The sequence below is a fragment of the Saccopteryx leptura genome, chromosome 11 (assembly GCF_036850995.1).
Source record: "Saccopteryx leptura isolate mSacLep1 chromosome 11, mSacLep1_pri_phased_curated, whole genome shotgun sequence".
Lineage (NCBI taxonomy): Eukaryota > Metazoa > Chordata > Mammalia > Chiroptera > Emballonuridae > Saccopteryx > Saccopteryx leptura.
The window spans coordinates 21,153,653-21,178,882 of NC_089513.1; the positions used below are offsets into that span (position 1 = coordinate 21,153,653).

The 25,230-nt window shown below is 53.0% G+C and overlaps 1 protein-coding gene across 6 annotated transcripts in view; it reads right to left on the reverse strand.

Annotated features, from left to right (window-relative positions):
• CTIF (cap binding complex dependent translation initiation factor) overlaps positions 1–25,230 on the reverse strand; it is a 274,127-nt gene that overhangs the window by 129,215 nt on the left and 119,682 nt on the right. For all 6 annotated transcript variants that reach the window (XM_066352400.1, XM_066352399.1, XM_066352398.1 and 3 more), the window contains one exon: positions 1,436–1,512. In XM_066352400.1, coding sequence (XP_066208497.1) covers positions 1,436–1,512 — 77 coding nt within the window. The remainder of the gene's footprint in view (positions 1–1,435; positions 1,513–25,230) is intronic.

Here is a 25,230-nt window from a genome sequence, read left to right on the forward strand (position 1 = left end):
TTTCCTCTCCTCATGCCGCTGCATACAAGTGCCCAGGAGCTCTGGTTTCTGAGCTGGGACTGCCCTCCACCCAGCTCCCCGGGCATGGGCTGTTCTCGGTGTCAGACTCACTAAGCCCAACAGCTGATGACGAGGCCCGTGCCCGGTCCTCCGGCCACCCCAAGCTGGGGCCACCACCCCACACTCCTTGTTCAGGGCACGAGTGTGGAGGGGAGGACCCAGGGCCTCGGTCAGCCACAGCACGAGTGTGGAGGGAGGACCCAGGGCCTCGGTCAGCCACAGCACGAGTGTGGAGGGAGGACCCAGGGCCTCTGTCAGCCACAGCACGAGTGTGGAGGGAGGACCCAGGGCCTCTGTCAGCCACAGCACGAGTGTGGAGGGAGGACCCAGGGCCTCCGTCAGCCACAGCTCTGATTTCCAATTGCTGGAGGAAGACAGGCATGTCTAGTTTTCTGAGCAAGGATGTCATTTCTTGGCTCTCCAAGTACATTCTCTGCTCATTAAAGGTAAAACCGCAAGCCATCACCTTTATCTAAGAAGAAACTCCCTCTAGAGGAACACCTCATTTTAATTCCTCAGGCAGGCCTCCTTCCTCCCTCCCTTCCTTTTTTATATTTCCATTCAGAAATCACTTATGCACGTTCAAGCAAAAAAAAAAAAAAAAAAAAAAAAAAAAAAAAAAATATATATATATATATATATATATATAGGATAACACCTCCTTTGCACAAATGGCCACATCCTGCAAACACTGTTCTGCACCAGGGTTTCCCATTTGAAGTAAACCCTGAAGACCTTCCCACGTCAGAGAGCCCTGGCAGAAACAAAGGCATGCCCGGGATGCTCAGCCTCCGCTGCCTGCTCCTACCCGGGGCAGCCTCGTGGCGCCTCTTCTGGCCCCTTGCTGTCACCCAGGGCTCTGAACTCCAGGGAGATACTGGTTCCTGCTCTAGTTTAATGCTCTCCACGCATTTGGGAGCAGTAGACCGTGCAGGTGCTGAGCTGTGTGTAACACGTCACAGAGCAGCTGAGCATGTGCCAGGGACGGCTCCTAGGGACTGGGGTGGAGGAAAGTCAGATACCCTTGGAACTGTTATCTCCGGAGCCTCCCGGAGGCCGTATCTCAAATGGCGCATCGGCTGGGACGGTCCTCACCTCTCAGACCGCTGCTGTTGCCGTCGCTGTGAGGTCAGTGGAAGGAGCATTTCTCCCCCCGAACTGCAAGACGTGCCCTGGACTCCTGAAGGCACCCATTCCAGGGGTCAGCCAAGTTAAGTATAGCTGCTGCTACCCAATCGGTTACCAACCCCACGTGCCGACCTCATGGGTATCAGCTGGTGGCCGCAAAACGCAAAACACAGGCCTGGAGTGATGGAGCCACAGCTGGCCAACAGAGGAAAAGAACACCCAAGGCTCGAGATGCGGGCTCTCCTACCTTCGGTCATTTCTTCTCCTCCGAAACAACTTCTTCGTGTGCGCAATCTCCGCCTCGTGGGGCAGCGAGTGGTAGCCCTGGGTGTGAGGGAGGAGAGGCGTCGTTAGCAACGTCTGAAAGGTCGCGAGAACCAAACTCACCATAACGACATCTATGACAAAAAGAAATGGAGCGTTTGGAAAGACTCGGCCCTGACCACCAAGGCCAGGCGGAAAAACGGAAAACACTTGAGTGAATACATTTCCCACCAGGCGATGGTGCTGGAGTTACAGGAGCAAAAGCACAGGGACACAAAGGGGACCTCAGGATGCGTCATCTCCAGCCAGTCACTCAAATTACAGGTGAGAACGCCCAGGCCCAGAGAGGTGCACAGGTCTGAGGTCTCAGGTGAGAACGCCCAGGCCCAGAGAGGTGCACGGGCAGTCTGAGGTCTCAGGTGAGAACGCCCAGGCCCAGAGAGGTGCACGGGCCGTCTGAGGTCTCAGGGGCCCAGAGAGGTGCATGGGCCGTCTGAGGCCTCAGGTGAGAACGCTCAGGCCCAGAGAGGTGCACGGTTCGAGGCTCAGGTGAGAACGCCCAGGCCCAGAGAGGTGCACGGTTCGAGGCTGAGGTGAGAACGCCCAGGCCCAGAGAGGTGCACGGGCCGTCTGAGGTCTCAGGTGAGAACGCCCAGGCCCAGAGAGGTGCACGGGCAGTCTGAGGTCTCAGGTGAGGATGCCCAGGCCCAGAGAGGTGCACGGGCAGTCTGAGGTCTCAGGTGAGAACGCCCAGGCCCAGAGAGGTGCACGGGCCGTCTGAGGTCTCAGGTGAGAACGCCCAGGCCCAGAGAGGTGCACGGGCGGTCTGAGGTCTCAGGTGAGGATGCCCAGGCCCAGAGAGGTGCACGGGCAGTCTGAGGTCTCAGGTGAGAACGCCCAGGCCCAGAGAGGTGCACGGGCCGTCTGAGGTCTCAGGTGAGAACGCCCAGGCCCAGAGAGGTGCACGAGCTGAGGCTCAGGTGAGAATGCCCAGGCCCAGAGAGGTGCATGGGCCGTCTGAGGTCTTACAAAGTTTGCACCAGAGCTGGGACCACACCCTGGATTCCCTGGCTGTATGACTGACAGGTTACTTCTCCAACATCAAGCTCCCTGACACAGCAGGTACATTAGTATCTTCTTCTCTGAGCTGCTGAGGATCAAGAAGGTGCAGCTCCCTTGCAAACGCTAAGCCTCATGCAGAGGGAATGTACTAGAGCCTAGGTCTCTTCATCCTAATTCTGTGCAATTTTACCCAAGATCCTCATTCCTTAAACTCCCTGGAACAGTTAGGGGAAACATGCATATAGCTATATGCCTTTCAAAATTTTAAACTGGGGGAAATCCTAAGGATGGTCTTCTATGTATTGTCATCACGACAATAACATTTATCCGTTTACTCCACGATTGGTGAGAGACCCTCTGTTTATAATGCTGGGTTGATCCCACAAATGCCAGACCTCAGGCAGAATTATTTGCAGAAGCTGGGCTGATAACCAGCCCTGTTCTTATCACCTCCCTCCCTGCAGCAGAAAAGTGTCTTCTGATGGCACAGGAAGAGAGCATTGTCAATGTACTATGGATAGCCTGGGGACAGGGAGTGGGGGGTGGTATCAAGGCCTGGAGGTTGGACAGGTGGAGGCAGTGTGGCTTGTGTCTGGGACACCTGGGTACAGGCTGACTCAGAGTCCATGGGGCCTTGGATGTGCCCAGGGTGAGAGAGGGAGTTTCAGAACCCAGTGTTCTGGACAGTGGTCAGTGAAAATCCATTTGGCCCAATCCTTACTCTACAGGTGAGAGACCGAAATCCAGAGAGCTCACACAATGGATTAGAGACAGGCAGTTCTGTGAGGCTGGTGGCCCAGACTCTCAATGGTGGGGCACGTGCAGCCCTCTGCATTTGGGCTCCACAGTTGGGGGGCCCTGCTGGCCAGAGTTTAGTCCCTGACCAAGGTGCAAGAAGTGGACAATGGCAGCTCTGGCTGTGCCAAGCCTGGCCAGTCTTGGGGAGCTTTCCACGGGGCTGCGGGAGGGCAAACAGGCTCAAGAGGACGCAGGGACCCTGATGTCATAGACACTCGGCCTAGACTCCCACTGAGTCCAGGGAGGGAATGACACATTTCAAAATACATTTTAATAATAGTCTCTCCCTCCCACCCTCTCTTGCTTCCAACAATGCAGCCCAAAGGGATGAATGGATTCCGGGCTCCAGGCAGCCACAATGGGCTTCTGTGACTTTAGGATGTGCTTTGTCTAATGGTTTTCTCAAAGGATATTATTTGCTTTCTTTAATACAAAACACAAACAAGGAAAAACACCGTCTTCCCCTCTCGTTTCCCCTCTCCCGCCCCAACGCGGCGTACCTCCGCTGGCCTCTTCCCTCCCTCTCTCCCTCCCGGGCTCCGGTCACTGCGGGAACACACTGGGTGTGCCGGCGGAGACAATGGAAGGAAGCTCAGCTCCCTCTCGAGCTGGTGGCCTGGACTGGGATCTTAGCTCTGAGCCCAGGCAGAGGAAGCTGTCCACAGCTCTTGGCCGTCCAGGAGCCCAGGAGGTGCCAGCTGCCCTTGTCTGGGCCTCTGAGTGCAGGGCTCTGACCTGCATTCTGGCCTCTTCCCTGCCCACAATGGCCAAAGCAGGTGGTAGCTTCCCTGGGGCCCAACCTCAGCACAGAGTCCTAACTCTCTGCCAGGACCCAGTGTGGCCCAGCGGGCATGCAGGGCTGCTCAGGGCTCCTCATACAGCCCTGGCTGAGAACCATGTGTGTATCTATCCAATCCCTAATAAACCTATAGGCACGTGCATGTATAAAATACTGTCCTGGTTAAAATAATGGCTCTGCAGCTGAACTGTGACATTCAGTCTGGCTCTTCCTCTTGATGGTTGTGTGACTTTGAGTAAATGACCTAACTTCTACATGCCTCAGTTTTCACACCTGTAAAATGGAGGAATAACAGCATCATCTTCCTTGTGAGGGTTAAAGGAGTTGGTAGACACTAAAGAACGTAGGAAGCATCTCTAGTGTCATCGCCATCCTCCTCCTCCTCACCTTTCCCATGATCCTGACACTCTGCTCAGGACAGGGTGTGGTGGGACAAGCAAGGCCATTGGTCCCTGTCCTCAGGGGACTCCAGCAGAGGGGGCCCGCAGGAGGGGGGTGTGGGAAGCCCAGGTCAGGAAGGCAGAGGGAGTTATCAGAGAGCCTGGTGGCCCACACGGTGAGCTGGGGAAGGACCGAGTCCTGTTTATGCTGTCCTTCTGAGGGAGGGGGAGGGGAGAGGGGAGGAAAGGGGGGGAATGGGGGAAAGAGTGGGGGAGGGGGGAGGGGGGAGGGGGGAAGGGAAGGGGAAGGAAGAAGTGGAGGAGGGGGAGGGGAAAGGGGAGGAAAGCGGGGGAACGGGGGAAAGAGTGGGGGAGGGGGGCGAGGGAAGGGGGAGGGGAGAGGGGAGGGAAGGGGGGGATGGGGGAAAGAGGGGGGAGGGGGGAGGGGGGAAGGGGAAGGAAGAAGTGGAGGAGGGGGGGAGGCAGAAGGGGAGGCATGAAGGAAGATCCAGTGACCTTGAAGGGTGGTGCTCTCTCTCATCACTGTCTAGAAAGCAGCTGCCCTGAAGCACTGTCCACAAGGTAGAGTGGGGACGGGCGGCATGTTCTAGGCAAGGAACACCCAATGACAGTGTTGGGCAGATAAAATGTATTATGCTCACTTTGTTAAAGATAACACAAGGAGGCCGTCACCCAGGTGATATTAATGTGTGTTGAGAATCCTTGTAGCCTGGGGCTTGGTTTTGGGATTAAGCCTTTCCCACCCTTTTTGATGTGGGGTGGTACAATCCAATCATGCCTCAGAGAAGTGACTTTGTATTAGGGACTTCCCTACTTTGTATATTGGATTAGAGGTTGTGAAGCTACAATATAAAATGAGGGCGGAACAAGAGTTTGCTCTTGGTTCCTGAGGTTAGCATGAGAGAGCAGAGAAAGTAGAGCCAGCAGCGGAAGGAGGCCACATGGAGGAGGCCAGGAAAAGCAGCCAAGATGGCGGAGTGCTGAGTGAGATGCCAGTTTGTACAGAGTTTGTATCTGGGATAAGGAAGGAGATGGGGAACTGAGGAGAATAAGGCTGGTGAGCTAGAAACCTTTGATTCTAGGAAACTCGGATAAGTCAGTGGCTTTGTGAGCACTGAATGTGAGTGGGTTTTGGAGCCCAGTGTGTGTTTTTACTTGCCCGCCGGGTGCAAGCTAGAATTAAAGATGACAGCTGTAAAGCCAGGAGCCACGGCCAGGGCCAGCATCAGAGCAGCCCGGTCCATGCAGGTTCGCATTGGATTCGGACAGTCGGTAAAGAAACCATGGAGCCAAAAACTGGTGGGCCATAGCCTTTAATCTAGCTTGCACCCGGCGGGCAAGTAAAAATACACACTGGGCTCCAAAACCCAGTCACACTCAGTGCTCACAAAGCCACTGACTTATCCGAGTTTCCTAGAATCAAAGGTTTCTAGCTCACCAGCCTTATTTCCCTCAGTTCCCCATCTTCTTCCTTATCCCAGATACAAACTCTGTACAAACTGGCATCTCACTCAGCACTCCGCCATCTTGGCTGCTTCTCCTGGCCTCCTCCACGTGGCCTCCTTTAGCTGCTGGCTCTACTCTCTCCGCTCTCTCATGCTAACCTCAGGAACCAAGAGCCAAACTCCCGCTCCGTTCTGCCTCCCTTTTATAGTGTAGAAATCCAAACCCTTAATCCAATATTCATAATAGGGAAGTCTCTAATATAAAGTCACTTCTCTGAGGCATGATAGGATTGTACCACCTTACACCAAAAAGGGTAGGAAAGGCTTAATCCCAAAACCAAGCCCCAGGCTACAAGGATTCTGCCTGCCTTTAGCCCACCCCAACACACATTAATATCACCTGGGCAACGGCCTCTTTAACAAAGTGAGCATAATACATTTTATCTGCCCAACAACAGCCCATCTGCTTTTGGCTCCTTTGTTTCTTTACCGACTGTCCGAATCCGATGCGAACCTGCATGGGCTGGGCTGCTGTGATGGTGGCCCTGGCCCCGGCTCCTGGCTTTACAGACAGGAGTGACAAAAAGTCTGGGAAGGAAAATGAGTTGATGTCTCCAGGCCTGACCAGGGGAGCTGGTGTCCAACTCTCAACCAGAGTTCCCTCCCTGCTTCTTAGACAGGACACACCCCTTCCACGGAGGAGGAGAAATTGATCAGGCTTGCCAGAATTATCTTTTAAAAGTATAAGTGACCTTTGCTCTAATCCTTCCTTCCTCCCTCCGCCCCTCCCTCCCTTCCTTTTTTTTGAAGAGAAATAGTCAGTGGAGGCAAACACTCAGGTTTGTGAGACCTCGCATGATATGGTGGCAGCCAGCTCCCTCACCTAATGTTACTCCATTCTCGCTGCTGCTGGGGACCAAAGCTACTCCTTTACAGCCAGGGCCTTCCCACGGACCTTCCTTCTGCAGAAGCATGCTTCACCCCATTCATCTGGCACTCTGATCCTTTCCTCAACAGATCCTTCCACTCCCTCCGTGCTTGAAAGAACGGTTGTTGGGCAGATAAAATGTATTATGCTCACTTTGTTAAAGATTGTGCTGCCCAGGTGATATTAATGTGTGTTGGGGATCGTTGTAGCCTGGGGCTTGATTTTGGGATTAAGCCTTTACCACCCGTCTTGATGTGGGGTGGTGCACTCTCATGAGGAATCCAATTATGCCTTGGATAAGTGACTTTGTATCGGAGACTTCCTTGTTTGTATATTGGATTAAGGGATTTTGGTTTTCTACACTATAAAGTGGGACAGACCAGGAGCTTGGACACACAGTTCCTGCTATCACAATTGCAGGGGCTTCCCTGATCCCTTGCCCTTCATGGGAAGAGCTGGTTTTCTGCTTTTCCCTTGTCTTCTTTTGTGGTTTGCCTGTCTTGGTGAGACACCAATAAATAGGATGGCCCCCCGTCCTCTGACTCCGCCATTTCTTTATCGTCTGCCCGAATCCAATGGGAACCTGCATGTGAATGGCCACGATGGCGGCTCCTGGCCTTACAACGGTACATGGATGTCAGTCCAGGTCATGCCAGTCCAGGTAGGAACTCACCCCTCAACCCCGTCATAAACAATGCCAGCCTTCTGGTTTGCCCACTGGTTTGCTATCCCGTCAGCGGGAATCGGGCGCCTCTGTGGGACCGCCCTGCACCACCCAGGCCCTGCTGGTCCTCCTCTGCTTCTCGACATGAGAACCCTTCTCCCTTGAGCTCTGAGACGTGGCTACAGTTTCCCTCTGTCTAACCTCTGACCACTTTCCCTAACTAAACGGGCCTGGGAGACAAGTAGATTATATAAACCAAGTCCCTCTAGGGAGAGGGAAGATAATACCCCTGCTGTGTGCAGCCCTGGCAGAGCGTGCACGCGCGCACACACACTCTCTCTCTCTCTCTCTCTCTCTCTCTCTCTCTCTCTCTCTCCAGGAGGTCATGGAAGACGCAGCACTGCGGAGCAGCACGTTCTTGCTCAGGTTGCAGAAGCATTTTATGGAAAGCCCGCCTGTTCCAGTGCAGAGTGGCTGGCCCCAGTCTGGGTGTGCAAGGGCCTCACCCTGAGATGACAACTATAAACAAACAACTCTGGGGTCTGGGGGTGAGGGGAGGGGGAGGGAGAGCTGAGTGAGCACTGAGTCAGGACAGCATGTGTGCCTGCTGGCTCTGAGACCAGCCGACTCTGCGGTAAGAGACTCACCTCCACTGGGACACAGACTGCCTCCCCTCCGCCAGTGCATCCACCCACCCTTCCATTCATCCACCCACCCGTCCTATAAATATTGTTTCAGAAACTATAGACACACCAGTAAAAAACAGGCAAAATGCTTATTCTCACAGAGCATCCATTCTAGTGAAAGCAGAGAGACAAAGGACTAGATAATATGATAAATGATGAAAAATGCTACGAAGCAGAACAAGCCAGGAGTGGGGTGGAGGTTGGCAAGGAAGACCTCTCCGTTACTTGACATCTGTCCATCAATCCATACACCATCAATCCATACACCCATCTGGACAGTTCTTCCTCACCCAACCAGTCCTACTAAGTGCCAGGTACAGCAGATGAAGAGTCCCAGAAGGCATAAACACAGTCGCAACCCTAGGAATTCAGGGGACACCAATTAGTAGGCTGATGTGTGCTGTGTGCAACACAGAAGCTGGACAGACGCACCTAGCAATCCTGAAGAAGAAGGGAGGATCTCTGCTTGGGGGAAGGGTCAGAGAAGCTTTGCTGAGAGGGTGGGACCCTAGCTGACTATTAAGGGTTCAATAAGGGCTCATGAGATGAGAAGAAGGCATGCTACAACCTCCACTGGCTGGCCAACGATGCCAGCGTCATGGCAGAGTGTGTGGAGACAGAGGCACTGGGCCCTCTGATGGGCAGGGCCAGTTCTCCTGACCAGTGTCTGTATAGTCCTCTTCACCGCCTGTGGTGGGCAGAATCGTGTGCCCCCAAAGTCCTAATCCTGTGTACCTGTGAACATGACCTTATTTGGAAATAGGGTCTTTGCAGATGTGATCAAGTGAAGATGAGGTCAGACTGGATCCCGGTAGAATCAAAATTCAATTAACTGGTGTCCTTATAAAAAAGAGCATCATGTGAAAATTTGGATTATGTTGTCATAAGCCAAGAAGCTACTGGAAGCTGCTAGATGCCAGCTCCTCTGGCATCTTCAGAGGAGCCGTGGCCCGGCCAAGACCTTGATCTTAGACTTCCAGAGTCCAGCACTAAGATGGTGCATCTCTGTTGTTTAAATCACCCACCTGGGACACCGTATGGCAGCCCTCAGAAACCAATACACATGGGAGAGTGGACAAAATCATCTGTGTTTCAGCCCTGGCTGGTTGGCTCAGTGGTAGAGCGTCGGCCTGGCGTGCAGGAGTCCCAGGTTCGATTCCCGGCCAGGGCACACAGGAGAAGCGCCCATCTGCTTCTCCACCCCTCCCCCTCTCCTTCCTCCCTGTCTCTCTCTTCCCCTCCCACAGCCAAGGCTCCATTGGAGCAGCGATTGCCCAGGCGCTGAGGATGGCTCTGTGGCCTCTGCCTCAGGCGCTAGAATGGCTCTGATTGCGGCAGAGCGACGCCCCAAGATGGGCAGAGCATCGCCCCCTGGTGGGCGTGCCGGGTGGATCCCAGTCGGGCGCATGTGGGAGTCTGACTGCCTCCCGTTTCCAACTTCAGAGAAATACAAAAAAAAAAAAAAAAAAAAAAAAAAAAAAAAAAATTATCTGTGTTTCAAAACGAGTTATTACTCTGATAGTGTATCCTTTGCAAATCTGGTTAGATTTGTTGTAGGCTCAGTGGGCAATTCTGTTGTGTTGTATTATCAACCCATTTTTCTAGGAGAAGAGGTTTTAGTAAGGTCAAGGAAGTTGCTTAAGACCACCCAACCTGCTGGCAGCAGCCGTGTCTGTGCCTCTGAGGCTCCTGCCCCCAACTGTGAGGTCACTTGGCCAACAGCACTAGCGCAGAGATGTGGAGGCATCAGACAGGTCTCGCCTGCCCTACCTCTTACCCCATGGCGCCCACCCATGCACTCTGGGTCCCCAGGAAGCAAGGAGAAGTGGCTGAGAGTAAGCTCGATCAATGCTAGAGCCTCAGCTGGACAGCCCCATTTCTGACCACACCGCCTCCCAGCAGGCCTGAGGATGGACAACTGGTATCACTGGGTACAGGTTCCAATGCCCTCCCCATGTCTGTCCTGCAGAGCACTTGCTGTGCAGGTCTCTGTTCCTCTCTTGCTAGAAGGTGGTACTCATGGCCACCAAGGTCACTCCGCCCTTCACTCACAGGTTGGCAGGATGGGGCCCCCAATGGCTGCCATGCTCGATTCTCTTTCAGTCTGGCTGGACGAGGTTTAGATGTGCCCCACAGAGCTCAATACCATGGCCTGCAGCTTCACGGAACGCCATACCCACTTCCCCCACCGAGAGATAGTCCTGATATTCCTGTGATCTTTGACCTCTGACCACTAAGGCTGAACCTGGACCCAACAGAAATCCCCCAGGCCTAACTATTCCACAAGTCTGTTATCACAGGTCTGACTCACCAGCTCTCTGCAAAGGGAGAGAGCAGGAACAGAGACTAGAAAGCTTCCCCGTGTTGTGTGAAGGACCTCCCGGCTTTGGGAGCTGGGCACATGCACCAGCCCACAGCCCTGAGCAGGACGTGGTACAGCCGGGAAATGCCCAGCTGAAAGGAAGGCTGAGGCTGCTGGCCCAGGTGGGGCAGCGGCGGGAAGTCTCAAACTGTGAGGTGTCCTTTCCGGTCTCCTGCCCAGGTAAGTCCTGCTCTCTCCAGTGACGCACCTGCCTGCCCAGGTCATGGCTGGGCAGCACCTCTCTGTCCTGGCCTCTTAGAAACCACAGTCCTTCTCCTCTTCTTCGTGAGCTTCCATACTGTCCCCAGCAGGCTCCTGCCACTCTCAAGGATGCTATTTGTTTATTGATTTCTTTTTTAGAGAGAAGGGAGAGAGAGAGAGAGAGAAAGGGGAGGAGCAGGAAGCATCAACTCCCATATGTGCCTTGACCAGGCAAGCCCAGGGTTTCGAACCGGCAACCTCAGTGTTCCAGGTCGACGCTTTATCCCACTGCGCCACCACAGGTCAGGCTAAGGATGCTATTTGAATACATAAAAACAGCTTCCTTCTTTCCAGAAAATTCCAGATGACCCAGGGTGGAGGGCCCCATGAATCGTCTGGCTCAGAAGAAGAACTAGAACCCGAGAAGGCAGGACAAAGCCAGGACCCTTGGACAAAGCCAGCTGGGACTTCCCAGACTCCTCGTTTCCCCAGGACAAATGGTACAAAGGAACCAGGCAGTTGGCAGCTTAACGGGCCATAAAAATACCAAGTTCAACTCCTCTGACAATAAGCGTGTCTCAGTAGTGGAGCCTTCCACCTGCTGGGGCCATGTTTTCTCACAGCTTCTAAGAAGTTACCCTACCAAAGCCTCACTCCACGTGGGCAGTATGTGTGGGTCACCTCCAAGCTGAGATAAACAGATAATGTTTCTAGAATTCCTGGAACCTTGAGGCTGTCAACTATTCAGAGAAGCCGTCCTGTTTCAGAAAGGTGGAGGGGCGGGTCGGCTCGCCATGTTTAAATGCAGTTTTCTAACTTTCATTTATTGTTGATCAGCAGAGCCCTGTTAAAAACAATGACTCAGCTGGAGTTCCAATACAGGAACGTCGCTACCTCGGAGCTGGAGCCATCGGCACACATGCACTGTCTGTGGCCGCCACCCACTCACACCCTGGATCGTGAACCTGAGCTCCGCCCACTCTGAAAAGCTCTGATCTAGATACCATACCGGGGGTGGGCTCCATACACACTGGAAATTTTTCTAGAAGAGGAGCTTACCTTAGGCCAGGGGTCCCCAAACTGCGGCCCCCTGAGGCCATTTATCTGGCCCCACCGCACTTCCGGAAGGGGCACCTCTTTCGTTGGTGGTCAGAGGAGCACAGTATGTGGCGGCGTGCTCACGTACAGTACTACTTCCGGTGACGTGGGACGCACACGTCACGGCTCCGGAAGTGCATCATATCACTTGTTACGGCTAGCAGTGACAAATATGTAACCGGACATTGACCATCTCATTAGCCAAAAGCAGGCCCATGGTTCCCATTGAAATACTGGTCAGTTTGTTGATTTAAATTTACTTGTTCTTTATTTTAAATATTGTATTTGTTCCCATTTTGTTTTTTTACTTTAAAATAAGATATGTGCAGTGTGCATAGGGATTTGTTCATAGTTTTTTTTTTTTTATAGTCCGGCCCTCCAACAGTCTGAGGGACAGTGAACTGGTCCCCTGTGTAAAAAGTTTGGGACCCCTGACTTAGGCTCTCTGAACAGGTTTTCGTGGGCTCTGTGACCTCCCTGAGTTGCACTTGACTATTTTGCCTGTGGCAGCGATGAGAGCCCATTTACCTGACACCCAGAGGGTCTGTGTCTGCCGGGACAGAGGCTAGTTCATGGGCATCTCTGGCACATGCGAGCTTTGCTCATTTCCGCTAAGCCAATAAACCTACCTAGCCTTTCCTCGGTCAAGTTAGGGTTCTCACTGTAACAGCCAGGAGTCTTGGCTGACAAATTGCACACACCCTATAGGTAAACTCAGTCCCGCCCCTGCGGCCAAACATGGAGACCACTGGGCAGTTACCTCTTTCAGCCCTCTCCTCCTCCTTGCGGAAAATGAGGGTGAAAGTGTCCCTCCTACCACCTTCCTCATGAGTATCTAAGCCTTCCTTGGATTTCATGGACCATTAAATTTCCCTTTTTATCTTCAAAATATTTCAAGGTGTGATTCTGTCATTTGCAACCAAAAAAGTCTTAAGGAAATTCAGCATGATACACCTTTGGGTGGTTGATCGTATTGTATCCATGAAGTCACACAAAGCAAACATGACCCTCCCGACCCCCTCCCATTGGCAGCCACATCAGGAAGAATCCACTGGGCAAAGTCAAATACAAATGACATTTACTTGATAATTTCTGAATGAATAGAAGAAAATAGGTGAGAATATGAATGCAAAGGATAGGAACTAAGAACCAACAGAAAATGGTTAGAAAGTTGTTCCTATATTATATGGTATAAAATGTGAAGGCAATGACTGCTAAAGTGCTGCTTTTTCAACTACCATGATCAGTTGTTTATTCTGCAACCAGGGCAGCTGGGTGAAGAGTGTGTGTGCGTGTATTTGTGTGTAGGTGGGGTGCTGGAGGAATGACTATGAGAAGGGAGCTGGGGCGGACAAATGCTCTCCACTCCCCCGACGAGGAACACTTACTGAGGGTCCTGGGAGCACTGCCGACCCGAAGAAGCAGCACCTCTGAGCTGCTGCAGACCAGAAGCAGGAAGACACACAGGAAACACGAGAGGTACAGATGGCCACGGAACACGCGCCACTAGCGTTCTGCAGCCTCGAGAGAAAGCCCGGGCAAGACTGGATGTACATGGCCTGCATTCTGGCCTCTGGTTCATGACAGAGATAGAACCCAAACCCTCAAAAAGTCCATTAAGCAGGCTCATGGGAAGACAAAGCATTACTGGTGCTCTAGCCTCTGAGGGCAAGTGACAGTCTTTGGAAGGAGGCAGGTTTGTGAATAGTTGTAGGTACTGGGGAGATTTGAAGGCCATCTTGGGAACAGAGGCAACAGTGGGCTCTGGAAAAGGAGTAGTGACTCTCGAAACACTTAGAGGTGACCACTGCATTCTGCGACCACACTATGTGTCACAGATATGGGAAAAGGAGATGCTGCCTGTGTCCCAAAGTGCAGAGGCCAATGGGGAGAACAGACAGACCAATGATTTTACTAGTCCAGACCAAAGGTAGTCACATCGGGGGACAGCCGAGGTGCAAGGACCAGCTGGAGGAAGAAATGCCTGAGACTACCCTCGGAGCAACCAGGGGCTCTTAAGGTGACAGGAGCAGAATGAGAGGAGAAGACCCCAGCGGGAGACTCCAGGAGGCACACTGTGAAGACGGCTGCGGCCTCTGCTGAGTGCACGTGGTGCTGCTCACCACACACACGGGCAGCGGCCGGGACGCGGGAGGCGCAGCCGCGTGTGCACGCACAGTCCTCACACACGGGCAGCGGCCGGGACGCGGGAGGCGCAGCCGCGTGTGCACGCACAGTCCTCACACACGGGCAGCGGCCGGGACGCGGGAGGCGCAGCCGCGTGTGCACGCACAGTCCTCACACACGGGCAGCGGCCGGGACGCGGGAGGCGCAGCCGCGTGTGCACGCACAGTCCTCACACACGGGCAGCGGCCGGGACGCGGGAGGCGCAGCCGCGTGTGCACGCACAGTCCTCACACACGGGCAGCGGCCGGGACGCGGGAGGCGCAGCCGCGTGTGCACGCACAGTCCTCACACACGGGCAGCGGCCGGGACGCGGGAGGCGCAGCCGCGTGTGCACGCACAGTCCTCGCGCCCGGCTTGTCCCTCTGCCTGGAGCTCTCGCCACTTCAGCTCACCCATGAAATCCTGTCCAGGCCTTGCCAGTGGCATAAATGTCCCATCTGCACAACTGACCCAAATGCCCATCAGAATTAATTCGTTTGGTCACAAAGCACTTTGGACAAACTCTTCTTAGCACTCCATTCCGTGTCCCAGGAGACCGGGTAGATGCTTACGAGGTTGCCTCCCCAGCCACACTCCAAACTCTCAGGAGCACCCGGGCCGTGTTTCCTACACTTCTGTAGGTCTCACGGCGCCCCAGAACGATGGTCCTCCTTAATTGCTTGTTGGGTGAAAATCTAAGCTGACTGACAAACACTAGGATGGACCAAAGTTGGGCCATCTGCATTCTGTCCACTGTGAACCAACAGCATTTACAGGTGAACCAGGGGCCCAATTGCCTGTGGCCCTCGACCAGGCAATATCTCCTATGTTGCAAAAAGCCAGAAGGCTCAATGGGTTCACCAGCCCTCAACATGAAACCACGAGGGCCAAGTGCTTATGGCTGCAACTCTCACGCAGGTCAATGCAGTTCAGTGCATACCAGGGGAGGGACGTGGTCTGGAAGGGTCACACAAATGACAGGGGCCAGGGTAGGTGAGACCCAGAGTTCCACCCAGCCGAGGAAGATGGATGGATGGGTGGCAGGAGCCGAGAAGCCAGGCATGGTCTCCTTAGGAATCCAAAACAAGGCTTGCTCTGCACAAGGCAGTTTTAAAGCGGTTTGGCCCAAACTGTGCCCCGGAGTCAGGCACCAGCAGGGACATCCCACTCAGTGGCCCCTCCTCAGTTACAATCAATGATTCCAGAGTAGAATTCAGTCCCTGTTCTCTGCCCCAGATTTGTGCTCTTTGCCTGGTGTGCAGCATGGGGTGGGGGTGGGGGGTGAATGATAGATCACACCCGGGATCGTTGACAAAGGCCAGGAGACTCTGGGGAGTCCTCAGGGTCCTGCCTTCCTTGCACAGCCCTTAGTCACGCCTCCAAAATAGCACCTTACATGTTGCAGAGGCTCCGAGAGAATCTCCCTCTTGGCCAATAATGCTGACAGCTGGGAGAGAGGTGAAGGTAGAACACGTGTGGGAGGTCACGGGAGACGTGGGGAACGCCTGCCTCACACACCCCGGGCTGTCTGCAGCAGGTTCTGCGGGCCCCCTGCCAGCGCCCCAGCCCCAGTGGCAAGAAGATAAAGAAGGAGACGGCAGCGGCACGGTGAGGGCATCCTTGAACTGAGTCCCATGTGGATAAGCTGGCCCAACAATGGAGAAGCTCACCTGCAAAGTCTTTCCTTCCCCTCCGGTCCTGCCCCCAAGTTATCCTCCCTTCCACTGAGTGAGCAATTCCTTTTTCCTGGAAGGTAGTTAACAACGGTCTTCATAAGAGAAGGAACTAACGACACTTGCAAAGATCCCGATCTATGAGAAGGGTAATAACGGCGTCCATCACTTGTTGAGGCAGACACAGAGTTAAGCATTTTACATGTATTAACTAACTTAAACCTCACGACAACCCTCAGAGGGAGGTACTGCTGTTGTCCGTTCTCTGCAGGAGAGGAAAGGAGGATCGAAGACGTTCAACAACAGACCCAAAGGAAAGCAGCAAGGGGGAGGGGGGTGCTCAGAGGCTCAGGCTGGAACCACAAGAGCAGCAGAGCTGAGACCAGTGCCAGCCCCAGGAAGCATCCATCCAGAAGCGAGTGGGGGTGCATTTCTCGGACAATAGACACCCCCAGGTTCCGTCACAATGGACCCTGAGCAGCGCTGTCACAGCAGTTACCCAACCAGCATCTGTTGGTGAATGGATGGGAAGTGAGCACAGTTTTCAACAAGGCATGAAGAGTGCTAGACGTTCATTGTTTTCCCCGGATCTACAGTGCAGACAATTTAAATTCCCAGGGCTGCTGTAACTGGTCTAGGCTGGGGGCACCTGGCTTCTTCTCTCTCCCTTCTTCCAAATTAAGTCACTAATAGCTACGCTGCCAAGCGAAATATTAATATGATCGGTATCTGCAAGAGTAATGGGCCTCCTGACAAGTCTGTTGTCAGAAAGAAAAAGGATCATGGTCTAACGGAGGTTTCCAATTAGGAAGAGAGATAGTGAAGCAGTAGACGGAGACGAGCTCCTAAAAATCTGCTTGCGTGCAAAAAAAAATTTTTTTTTTGTATGGAATTGTGTTTTAATGGTACTAGGAAATTATGAGTGCAACTGCAAACATCTTTGGTAAAAGAAATAATTGCCTCCAACTTATTAATTTTTTAAGTGAATACTTTAAGGACATGGGTCTCCGTCTCGTACCTCTGACTACAGGAAATGCAGCCTTTCAGAAATTCAATTACGTGTTCCATTCCCAGAAAGCAGGGCTGACCTTTTGTTGTGTGCATGTGGACCATTAAGGATTCTCCACCACATGAAAGAGCCTTTATGGGTTGTCTTAAACTGGGAAGCCATTGGTTTCTGCCGGCTCACTAGGCATCACCCGCTCTGATGACCTAGTTTTGGTATCTATTTCCCTCCACGTCTCTGTAGCAGACAGTGATTTGACCTACTTCCAGGGGCACAGTGATGGCTCAAGAAGGCATGGAGGGGAATATGAGAGCCTGGACACGGGACTTTGAAGTGTGAGCTCCAGACACTTCTTGGCTGTCCCCCTGCTCCTGTCTCCCCGTCTGTCTCCAAAGCCTGTCCACTGCAGCCCCTCCACCTGACACTGTCCTCCTCGGTCAGAAGAGGCGCTCATTCCTAGCTCAGTCTGTCCGACCCCGACCTCTTACATCGGTTAGATTTTGATGGGGGGCCTCCCAACCATCCCGCCTCAGAGCCCACAGGGAGGACAGTGACCTCTGTACGGCCCACTGGGGAAACCCTGAGTGGCTGCTTGAGGCCAGAGGGTAGCAGCCGGAAGCACCGGCCACCCAAGGCCTGCCGCCTTCAGGCTGAGTGAGGACAGCCAGACCTCAGCCAAAGCAGAACTTGACCTCAGGACTCCATTAGGACACTGCTCTGGTTCAGTAGCAATGAAAAGATTACAAGGAGTCTAAGAAGTGGTTTTTAACATTCTGAGCATCTGTGTTGATGCATGAACTGCGGCTAAGAAGTATACGCAGGGTCAGCTCTCTGGAGCAGAGGCTGGCAGACTTCTCTGTAAAGCCAGACAGTAAATAGTCTAGGCTCTGCAGGCCATACAGTCTTGGTCATGACTGCCCAACCCTGCTGTTCCATAGCAAAAGCAGCCACAGCGTAGCACAGAAGCAGGGCTGTGTTCAAATAAAACTTTATTTACAAAAACTGGTGGGGGGCAGGATTTGGTCCAGGGGCCATCTGCTCACCCCTGATCTAGAAAACTGTTAGGAGCCCGGGTGCACTTCGCAGCATTTGTCCTCATTCTCTGAGCCCCCGGCACCCTACCCCCAGTGGTGATTTCTTGTAATTGACAGGTGCCCATCATCCTCACACGCCTCCCTGCCCACCACTGCTATTTGAACCTGCTTTCAGGGCCAGGCCTGACAAACTCGGTCCCCTAAGAGGAGGAAAAAGGGACTGTATTTACATGTCAAACAATAAAAACCTGAGGTCACAGTGGCTCTCAGTCCAGGCTGCTCACTCACAGCCCCTGGGGAGCTGTCACACGTCCTGAGGCCCAGGTCCCCCCCCAGAAGCTTTGATGCCCAAGGTCTGGGTGCTGGTCACAGTGGGGATTTAAGAAGTGCTCAGGGGGTTCTAAGGGCAGTCAAGTTGATAGCTAATTTAGACCAAAGGAGAAAAACAAAACAAAAAAATGAGTGGCAGTGTTTTTGGAGTAAGTGAGCCAGGTGGTAGTTTCTCTCTCCCCTCTGGGATGGGAGGGGGAGGAAACAGGTCCCAAACCCGTGGACCAGAGCACACGGCTGGCCGTCACCCTCACCAAGGCCGGCGCTATGCAGATTCCACCACGCTCTGGCGAGACCCAAGTCCTCCTCGTGTGTTTTCCTCTTGACATCTAGTGTGCTTCCCTACCGGCTACATACATACTCTATTAATACCGGGGTCAATCATCAGAAAATCTCCCAAAGGCCCAACAGTTAATCATCAGCCAATCAACCCATCAATCAATCCTCCAGAATAAAAAAGATGACCAAGGTCTGCTTTAGGGAGGATTGTGGTCTATGTAGGGAGACACGGGAAAGCACAGATGAAATTAAAAAAAGGCTTGGCCATATTTTAGCCACATTCACACTGTATAAGGCAGCGATTCCCACACTTTACTGCACACTATGATCACCTGAGCAGATTTTTAAAAATCCCATTGCCTGGGTGATACCCCATGCCAATAAAATCAGAATGTCTGAGGGCGGACGACTGGCAAGTTCTGTTCCCTTGTACAACCCTCAGGTGATTCTGAGGCGCAGCAGCATTTGGGGACCATGGTAATAAGTTCCTGCTGCTCACAATGGGGGCCATGGACCAGCATGTTCGCATCACCCGGAAGCCGGTTAGGGATGCAGGGGTCCTCACCTGTCCTACTGAATCAAAACGTGCACGTGAGCAGGAGCGGCATGCCACCTGCACACACATTCAAGTCTGAGAAGGGCCGGTACTGGTACTGGAAAGGAGAGATTCTAGAATGTCCCCAGCAGAGTAATCGGAGACCACAGGGAAGGGAGAAAGGAGAGATTCTGAAGGACAGGAGAGTCAGGCAGAGAGGTGGTGTGAGGACTCGGCAGACAGAGACAAGCAGGAAGCTGGCCTTTCTGTAGGGTGAGCCACAAAGAAGTCGTCTAGAGACAGATTTTTACAGAAGTTGAAAACTAAGTCACAGAGAGTCACATAGTTAGCAAGCTGAGGTTTGGGAAAAGGAGAAAATGATGGTGACAGGGACATAAGGTTGTCCTAGAAATTTGGGGCAGCAGGGTATGGTGGATGATCAGAATGACCCTCCAGAGGGCTTCAGATCTTGTCACATGGGCCAGTAGAGAGCTACGTGTTGCCTCTTAAGTCAGAGAGGGAGGTGATGGGACAGGGGGCAAAGGTGCTTGGACAATTTCTTTCAGGAGGAAAGACCGGTAAGAGAGGTGGCAGGAAGACCAGATGAGGGTGTAACCCAGGCCCGGGAGGTGAGCACCTGGGGGGAGGTAGAAAAATGGAGCACCAGGAGGAACTTTCAGAGGACAGGACTGATTATATTTGGACAAGAGAGTCACTGACTCTTCTGAGCTCTCAAATCTGGGACTGGAGGGAAATCTAGAATCTCAAGTATTGTTACAATAAACTCTTTTGATAATGACCCCCTCACCCCCCAAAACAAGTTATCTATGGGAAAATACCAAGGTCTTTAGCAAACGTGACAGCCAAAGGGAAGTTGAGAGGAAAAGCTAAGCTGTACACAAGCCCTGGGATTGTCTATGGCTCCAGTGGGCCATGAGGACCCACAGCAGCCCCAGAGCACAATCCCTTTGTTTCTAGGCCTCTGGAAGTCAAGTTGATTCCCAGTTGAGTTGGAGACGCCTGGAGATTTTTCCCATGTTGCAAGAGACTGAAACAATAACTGCAGAGTGGATGTTACCACATTGTTTCCACTGCAGTTATTTTGGGGGAGGTTAGGAAGATCGTCTATTCCAAGACATTTCCTTCACCCGATGCCGTTTATAAAACCGTTGAGGGAAGGCGCCGAGTCTCCATCAATGTGCCTGCCCTGCTCACAAGCACGTGCGCAGTGCTAAGTGGCGAGCAACTCCCAACGGGCCCCAGTGGGCCGCCATTCGTGACACCCATTAGTGTTGTGTCCTCATAGAAGCCCTTACGTTGATGAGTGCCTCTCTGTTCTCAAAAACACTTCCTCAATGATCACCTTGCTTGATTCTCATGACAACCTTTTGAGATGGCGGCTGGCGGGGGGGGGGGGGGGGGGTAATTTCTTCACCCCTATTCTAGAGATGAGGAAATGGAGAAGTAAAGGTTCATGGTCAAGGTCATCCAGCTTGGGGTGGGTGGGGCAAGGCAAAAAGCCCATGACCCCAAGAAGACACGTTGACCCCTAGAGGATGCCTTTGGGTCTTGAGCATGTTGTGATGTGTCACAGGCTGATGTGTGTTCACTTCCTGTTCATGGTCTACTCACCAGAGCCAATCCTCATGCCATGCCCTAGGTCAGCCAAGTGAAGATGGCGGCCTGGCAGGGCCCCATGAGCCCAGTGTGCCCGTTACACGGGGTGCATGATGGGAAAGGGGCTAGACTGAGGACTTGTACGCCAGAATCTCAGTCACATGTGTGATGGGCAAGCCTCTTAGTAAAACAGTTAGATTTCTGGACATTGTAGATCATGCTGCAGAGGTAACGTGGAGGGTGGATTTAAGGGGATGGAAGCCACAGACGGCAGACTAATTAGGACAATAGTCAAGACATGACAATCACTGATGTAGGAATTGAGGAAGTGGCAGAGGGATGGAAGGAGAGTCTATCAACATTTAAGAATAAAATGGACTGGTTTTGGTGAAGGACAGAGATGGGGGGGTAGAGCACCATCCATGAGCACTACAGTGGCAAATCTGACACGGTCCGTGCTCTGAAGGAACCTACATCCTTATAGAGCAGACAGAAATAGAGGAGTATTTTGCAAGGCTGAGTAGATTAACATCAAGAAGACAGTGGTCCCTGAACTCATGTTTTATAAGCTGGGATGAAGTCCTGGCTAACCCCTTGCTTGTCTATGACGTAAACACCTTACAGGATGGGGAAATGGGATAACTTCTTAACCCCCAGGGCGGAGGGTCTGGGTCAGGCTGCACTCTAGGTTCACCCGGGGAGCTGTAAGATTAGCTGGTGCTCAGGACCCATCGCCCAGAAATTCTGATTAGTCTGTGGTGGGGACAAGGCATTGGTATTTTTAAAGGGCTCTCCACTCATTCTAACAGCAGTGAGAATTGTGGGGGGCACCACACCTCATTTCAGAGACCTTGAAATCGGGTCTTCTCAGCTCTGCAGAGGGAGCTGTGGATTTGCACACTACTGGGAGGACCGGAGGAAGATGTGCTTCCTAGTTACTAACTTGTGACCTTGAATTGCCCTGAGGTCTTTGGGTCATCTCTTCTTGTAGCACTGAGAGGTCTCCTCTGCCCAGTTTCCCAGGAAGGTCACCCCTAGCCCCATCTGCAGGGCTGTCTGACTCTCTACCTTCCACCAATCAAGTTTCCTCCTCCAGCGCACGGCCATCCTGTGCGCTGCCCAGCCCGACAGCCAGCCTGGCCCACGGGGCCCGCCGCTGGCGCTGCCGCCCTTTGAAGTGTCCTGAGAGGACCTCGTGAAGGAGGTGTGATGCGTTTCCTTGACCACACCACACACCAGCCTGCTGGGACAATGTTCCTTTACTCGCCACCGGGAAAGGCCACGTAAAGGAACATCTTCTCTTTTCTTGCCATACAAATGTCTTTCCTTTGACCCCGAGGGCACACTCTGAAGCAAGTAATAATACAGAGGCCACTGAGCTGACCTAGAAGTGACAGGCCAAGAACAAGAATGAACTGTACCCGACATTTTTAGCATGTTGAGCGAACAGTGTGTGTGCGCGCGCACGTGCTCGTGCATGTGTACATGAATGTCAGGACAGGTGGAAGAGGGCACTGCCCCCAGGAGCAGCCCCTGACCAGCCACAATGCCTGGCCGGGCCAGGTGGGGTGCAGGTCAAACTTAAGAAGACTCTGCTGTCAGACGTCTGCTTGTTATGGCCGACTCTGTTGGGGATCTTCGCTCTGAAGTCCGGGAAACACGTTGCGTATCACTCACGTGCATGATCAAATATCACTTACATTTCCATGAGGAGAATCTGCACACCAAGTGGATGACCTCTGACCAGAACAGGGGAATGCGGCCACGCGCTAGGGGACTGCTCAGGGCGCTGGAGAACCTGGGGAGTGCGGCAGCAGCGCTTCTTCTCTGCAAACACCTCTGCCCTGGGGCCCTCCTGGACTGCAGGCAGCTCTCCCCCTTGCAGGGGGGGGGAGCTCTGACTCACAACAGCCTGTAGAATTCAGCTCATCGCCTCTGTGCTGGGGAGGAGCAGGGTGCTATGTCCCCAGCAGAGACCGCTGTCTGGGCCTCCAGTTGTCCAACTGCACCATGAAAGGAGCCAGACTAGTTGACCTTAAGTTTCCTTTCAGGATGAACATTCTGCATCAGCCTGCAACACTACAGGCTTGTGGCTTCTTCCTCGTGAACAAACAGAACTGGGTACCTCACCCTGTGGGATGTTAGCTGTTACTCTCCAAGGTGCGGGCTTCTCTTCAGCCGGAAATGTTCTAAACTCAAAGTCTGGCCTTCTATAAAATAATTAGTGACCTAGGTATTCAACTGAGGCTCCAGTTTGTGAAACTTGCTTAAAACGAGGAACAGCCTGCTGCCCACATGGACTCTGGGAGACAGTCCTCGTCGTCTGGTCCTCATAGATTTGAATCACTGTGACGATTTCAGGCAGAGGCTGTCAAGTGGCTTGAAGAAGGAGCACCCTTTTTCTAATTTGCACAAAGTGGCCCAATTGGCCCGTGGCAGGGCTGGTCCAGGTACTACGATGCTTTCTGAAAAGTCTACTTTAGGGCTCATGGGCCAGCCCAACAGCTCGGCATTTAGAACCGTGACCAACAAGAGGATGTGACGTGGTTGCCGACGTGAGGTAGGCAGGTACCAGGGCAGAAAATCCTTCTCCGTAGTGTTTATAAAGGCCTCGTCCACTGCCACTTTCCGGACAGTCCCTGTCCCTCTGTGCAGGCTGGGGCGGGATCACGGCTGCCGTCAGTCGCTTAGGTGCCCTTACCTTTCCGGATGGCGCGGGAGGTGGGGGCACAGAGACGGAGAGGCCGCTCCGCTTGTGATTTACTTTTCTTCCTTCTTTTCCCCAAACTCCTGCCTATAGGCTGTTTTATGTGCGGCCACCTTAGTGATGAAGCCTTTTCAAAGACACCTGTTGCTGCTGATCCCCAGTGAAATTCTAGAATTACACGAGGACCCATCACCGGAATCCGTCATAAACACCACTGTGGGACGAGTGGGGAGAGCACGAGCAGCCGGAGGATTCCGGGCCCAGCTCTGTGGCTGGATTGGCTGCGAGTCCATGGGCACGCCCTTCCCCACGGGGGGCCTCAGTTTCCCTGCGGACCATGTTTCCAGAATAGGCTCCTCATGGTTTAGGATGCTGGCTAGGCAGCCTCCCAGATGGATGCCCAGGGAGATTTCAATTCTGGCTCCACTGCCTGATGCTGACTATCTCACCTCGCACCAGGCTGAGGCAGCCACGTGGCCCGTTCTCTCTCCAGCTGGGCCAGGCAGCCAACTCAGCACCTTCTGCTCCTGGGCCCACCCTACCTGACCCTCTCTCCTCACCAGCCTCCGTTCTGAACACAGCTCAGCTTTATCCTGCACATGGGGCCTGATGTGACAACTTGTCAATGGGACGAATCCTTGCCAGTGATTGGCTGGAAACTGAGCACTTGTAGGTGACGGGATGTACCCAGAGTCAGTGCCCCTTGAGGCTCTGCGTCCTGAGACAGGAGCTGCTGACAGTACTGTGCACAAACTGCCCTCCATCAACCTTAACTGGCTCTTTGGGACGCCGCCCTTTCGCACTAGGATGCAATGCCCGATGCCAGCAGACATGCCCTGCCTGCCCCTCGGGGCATACTTGCTTATTTCCACATTTCCAGAAATGCACAGGAACTCCCCAGCAGAGATAAGAGCTACCAGAAGTTCCACACAAATGGTTTTCAGGAACTGCAGAACTGGGTGGATTGCTGAAAGGCAAACTGGCAAAACACAGGGACAGCTAGTCCTTTCTGTGAGGCCTTCTGGAGCCAGGCTAGCTCTGGGGGCCGGGAGTCATGTTTCTCAGGAAAGTCCAAAGGAGATAGAAGGAGAGACTTCAGCTAGCATAACTTGGTGACCTGCAGAGTTTCAGGGGCAACTGTGAGAGGCTGCATTGTCCCTGTGCTTTGCATGCAGTTGGCTCACACATTTGCTCTGCCATTTTAACAACCATCTATGGCTCTGTTATTTTCTGAGCTCCAACCTTGTGCCCAGCCCTGTCCTGAGTGTGATGCTACACAATAGTCCTGCTCCCAAGACCCTGGTGGTTTGCTGGGGTGGTGGTCAGCAAACTGCGGCTCACGAGCCACATGCGGCTCTTTAGCCCCTTGAGTGTGGCTCTTCCACAAAATACCATGTGTGGGCGCTACCTCGATAAGGAATGTACCTACCTATATAGTTTAAGTTTAAAAAATTTGGCTCTCGCCTGACCAGGTGGTGGCGCAGTAGATAGAGCGTCAGACTGGGATGCAGAGGACCCAAGTTTGAGACCCCGAGGTCGCCAGCTTGAGCGCGGGCTCATCTGGTTTGAGCAAAAGCCCACCAGCTTGAACCCAAGGTCGCTGGCTCCAGCAAGGGGTTACTTGGTCTGCTGAAGGCCCGTGGTCAAGGCACATATGAGAAAGCAATCAATGAATAACTAAGGTGTTGCAATGCGCAATGAAAAACTAATGATTTATGCTTCTCATCTCTCTCCGTTCCTATCTGTCTGTCTCTGTCTATCCCTCTCTCTGACTCACTCTCTGTCTGTAAAAAATAAATAAAATTTTTAAAAATTGGCTCTCAAAAGAAATTTCAATCGTTGTACTGTTGATATTTGGCTCTGCTGACTAGTGGGTTTGCTGACCCCTGTGACAGCTGGGGAAAGTGTCTCCACCAGGAGGGGTCAGTGCAAAGCCATGCAGGGTGTGGCTGAATGCTAACGGCTGGGCAATGGGTCCCAGAGCATG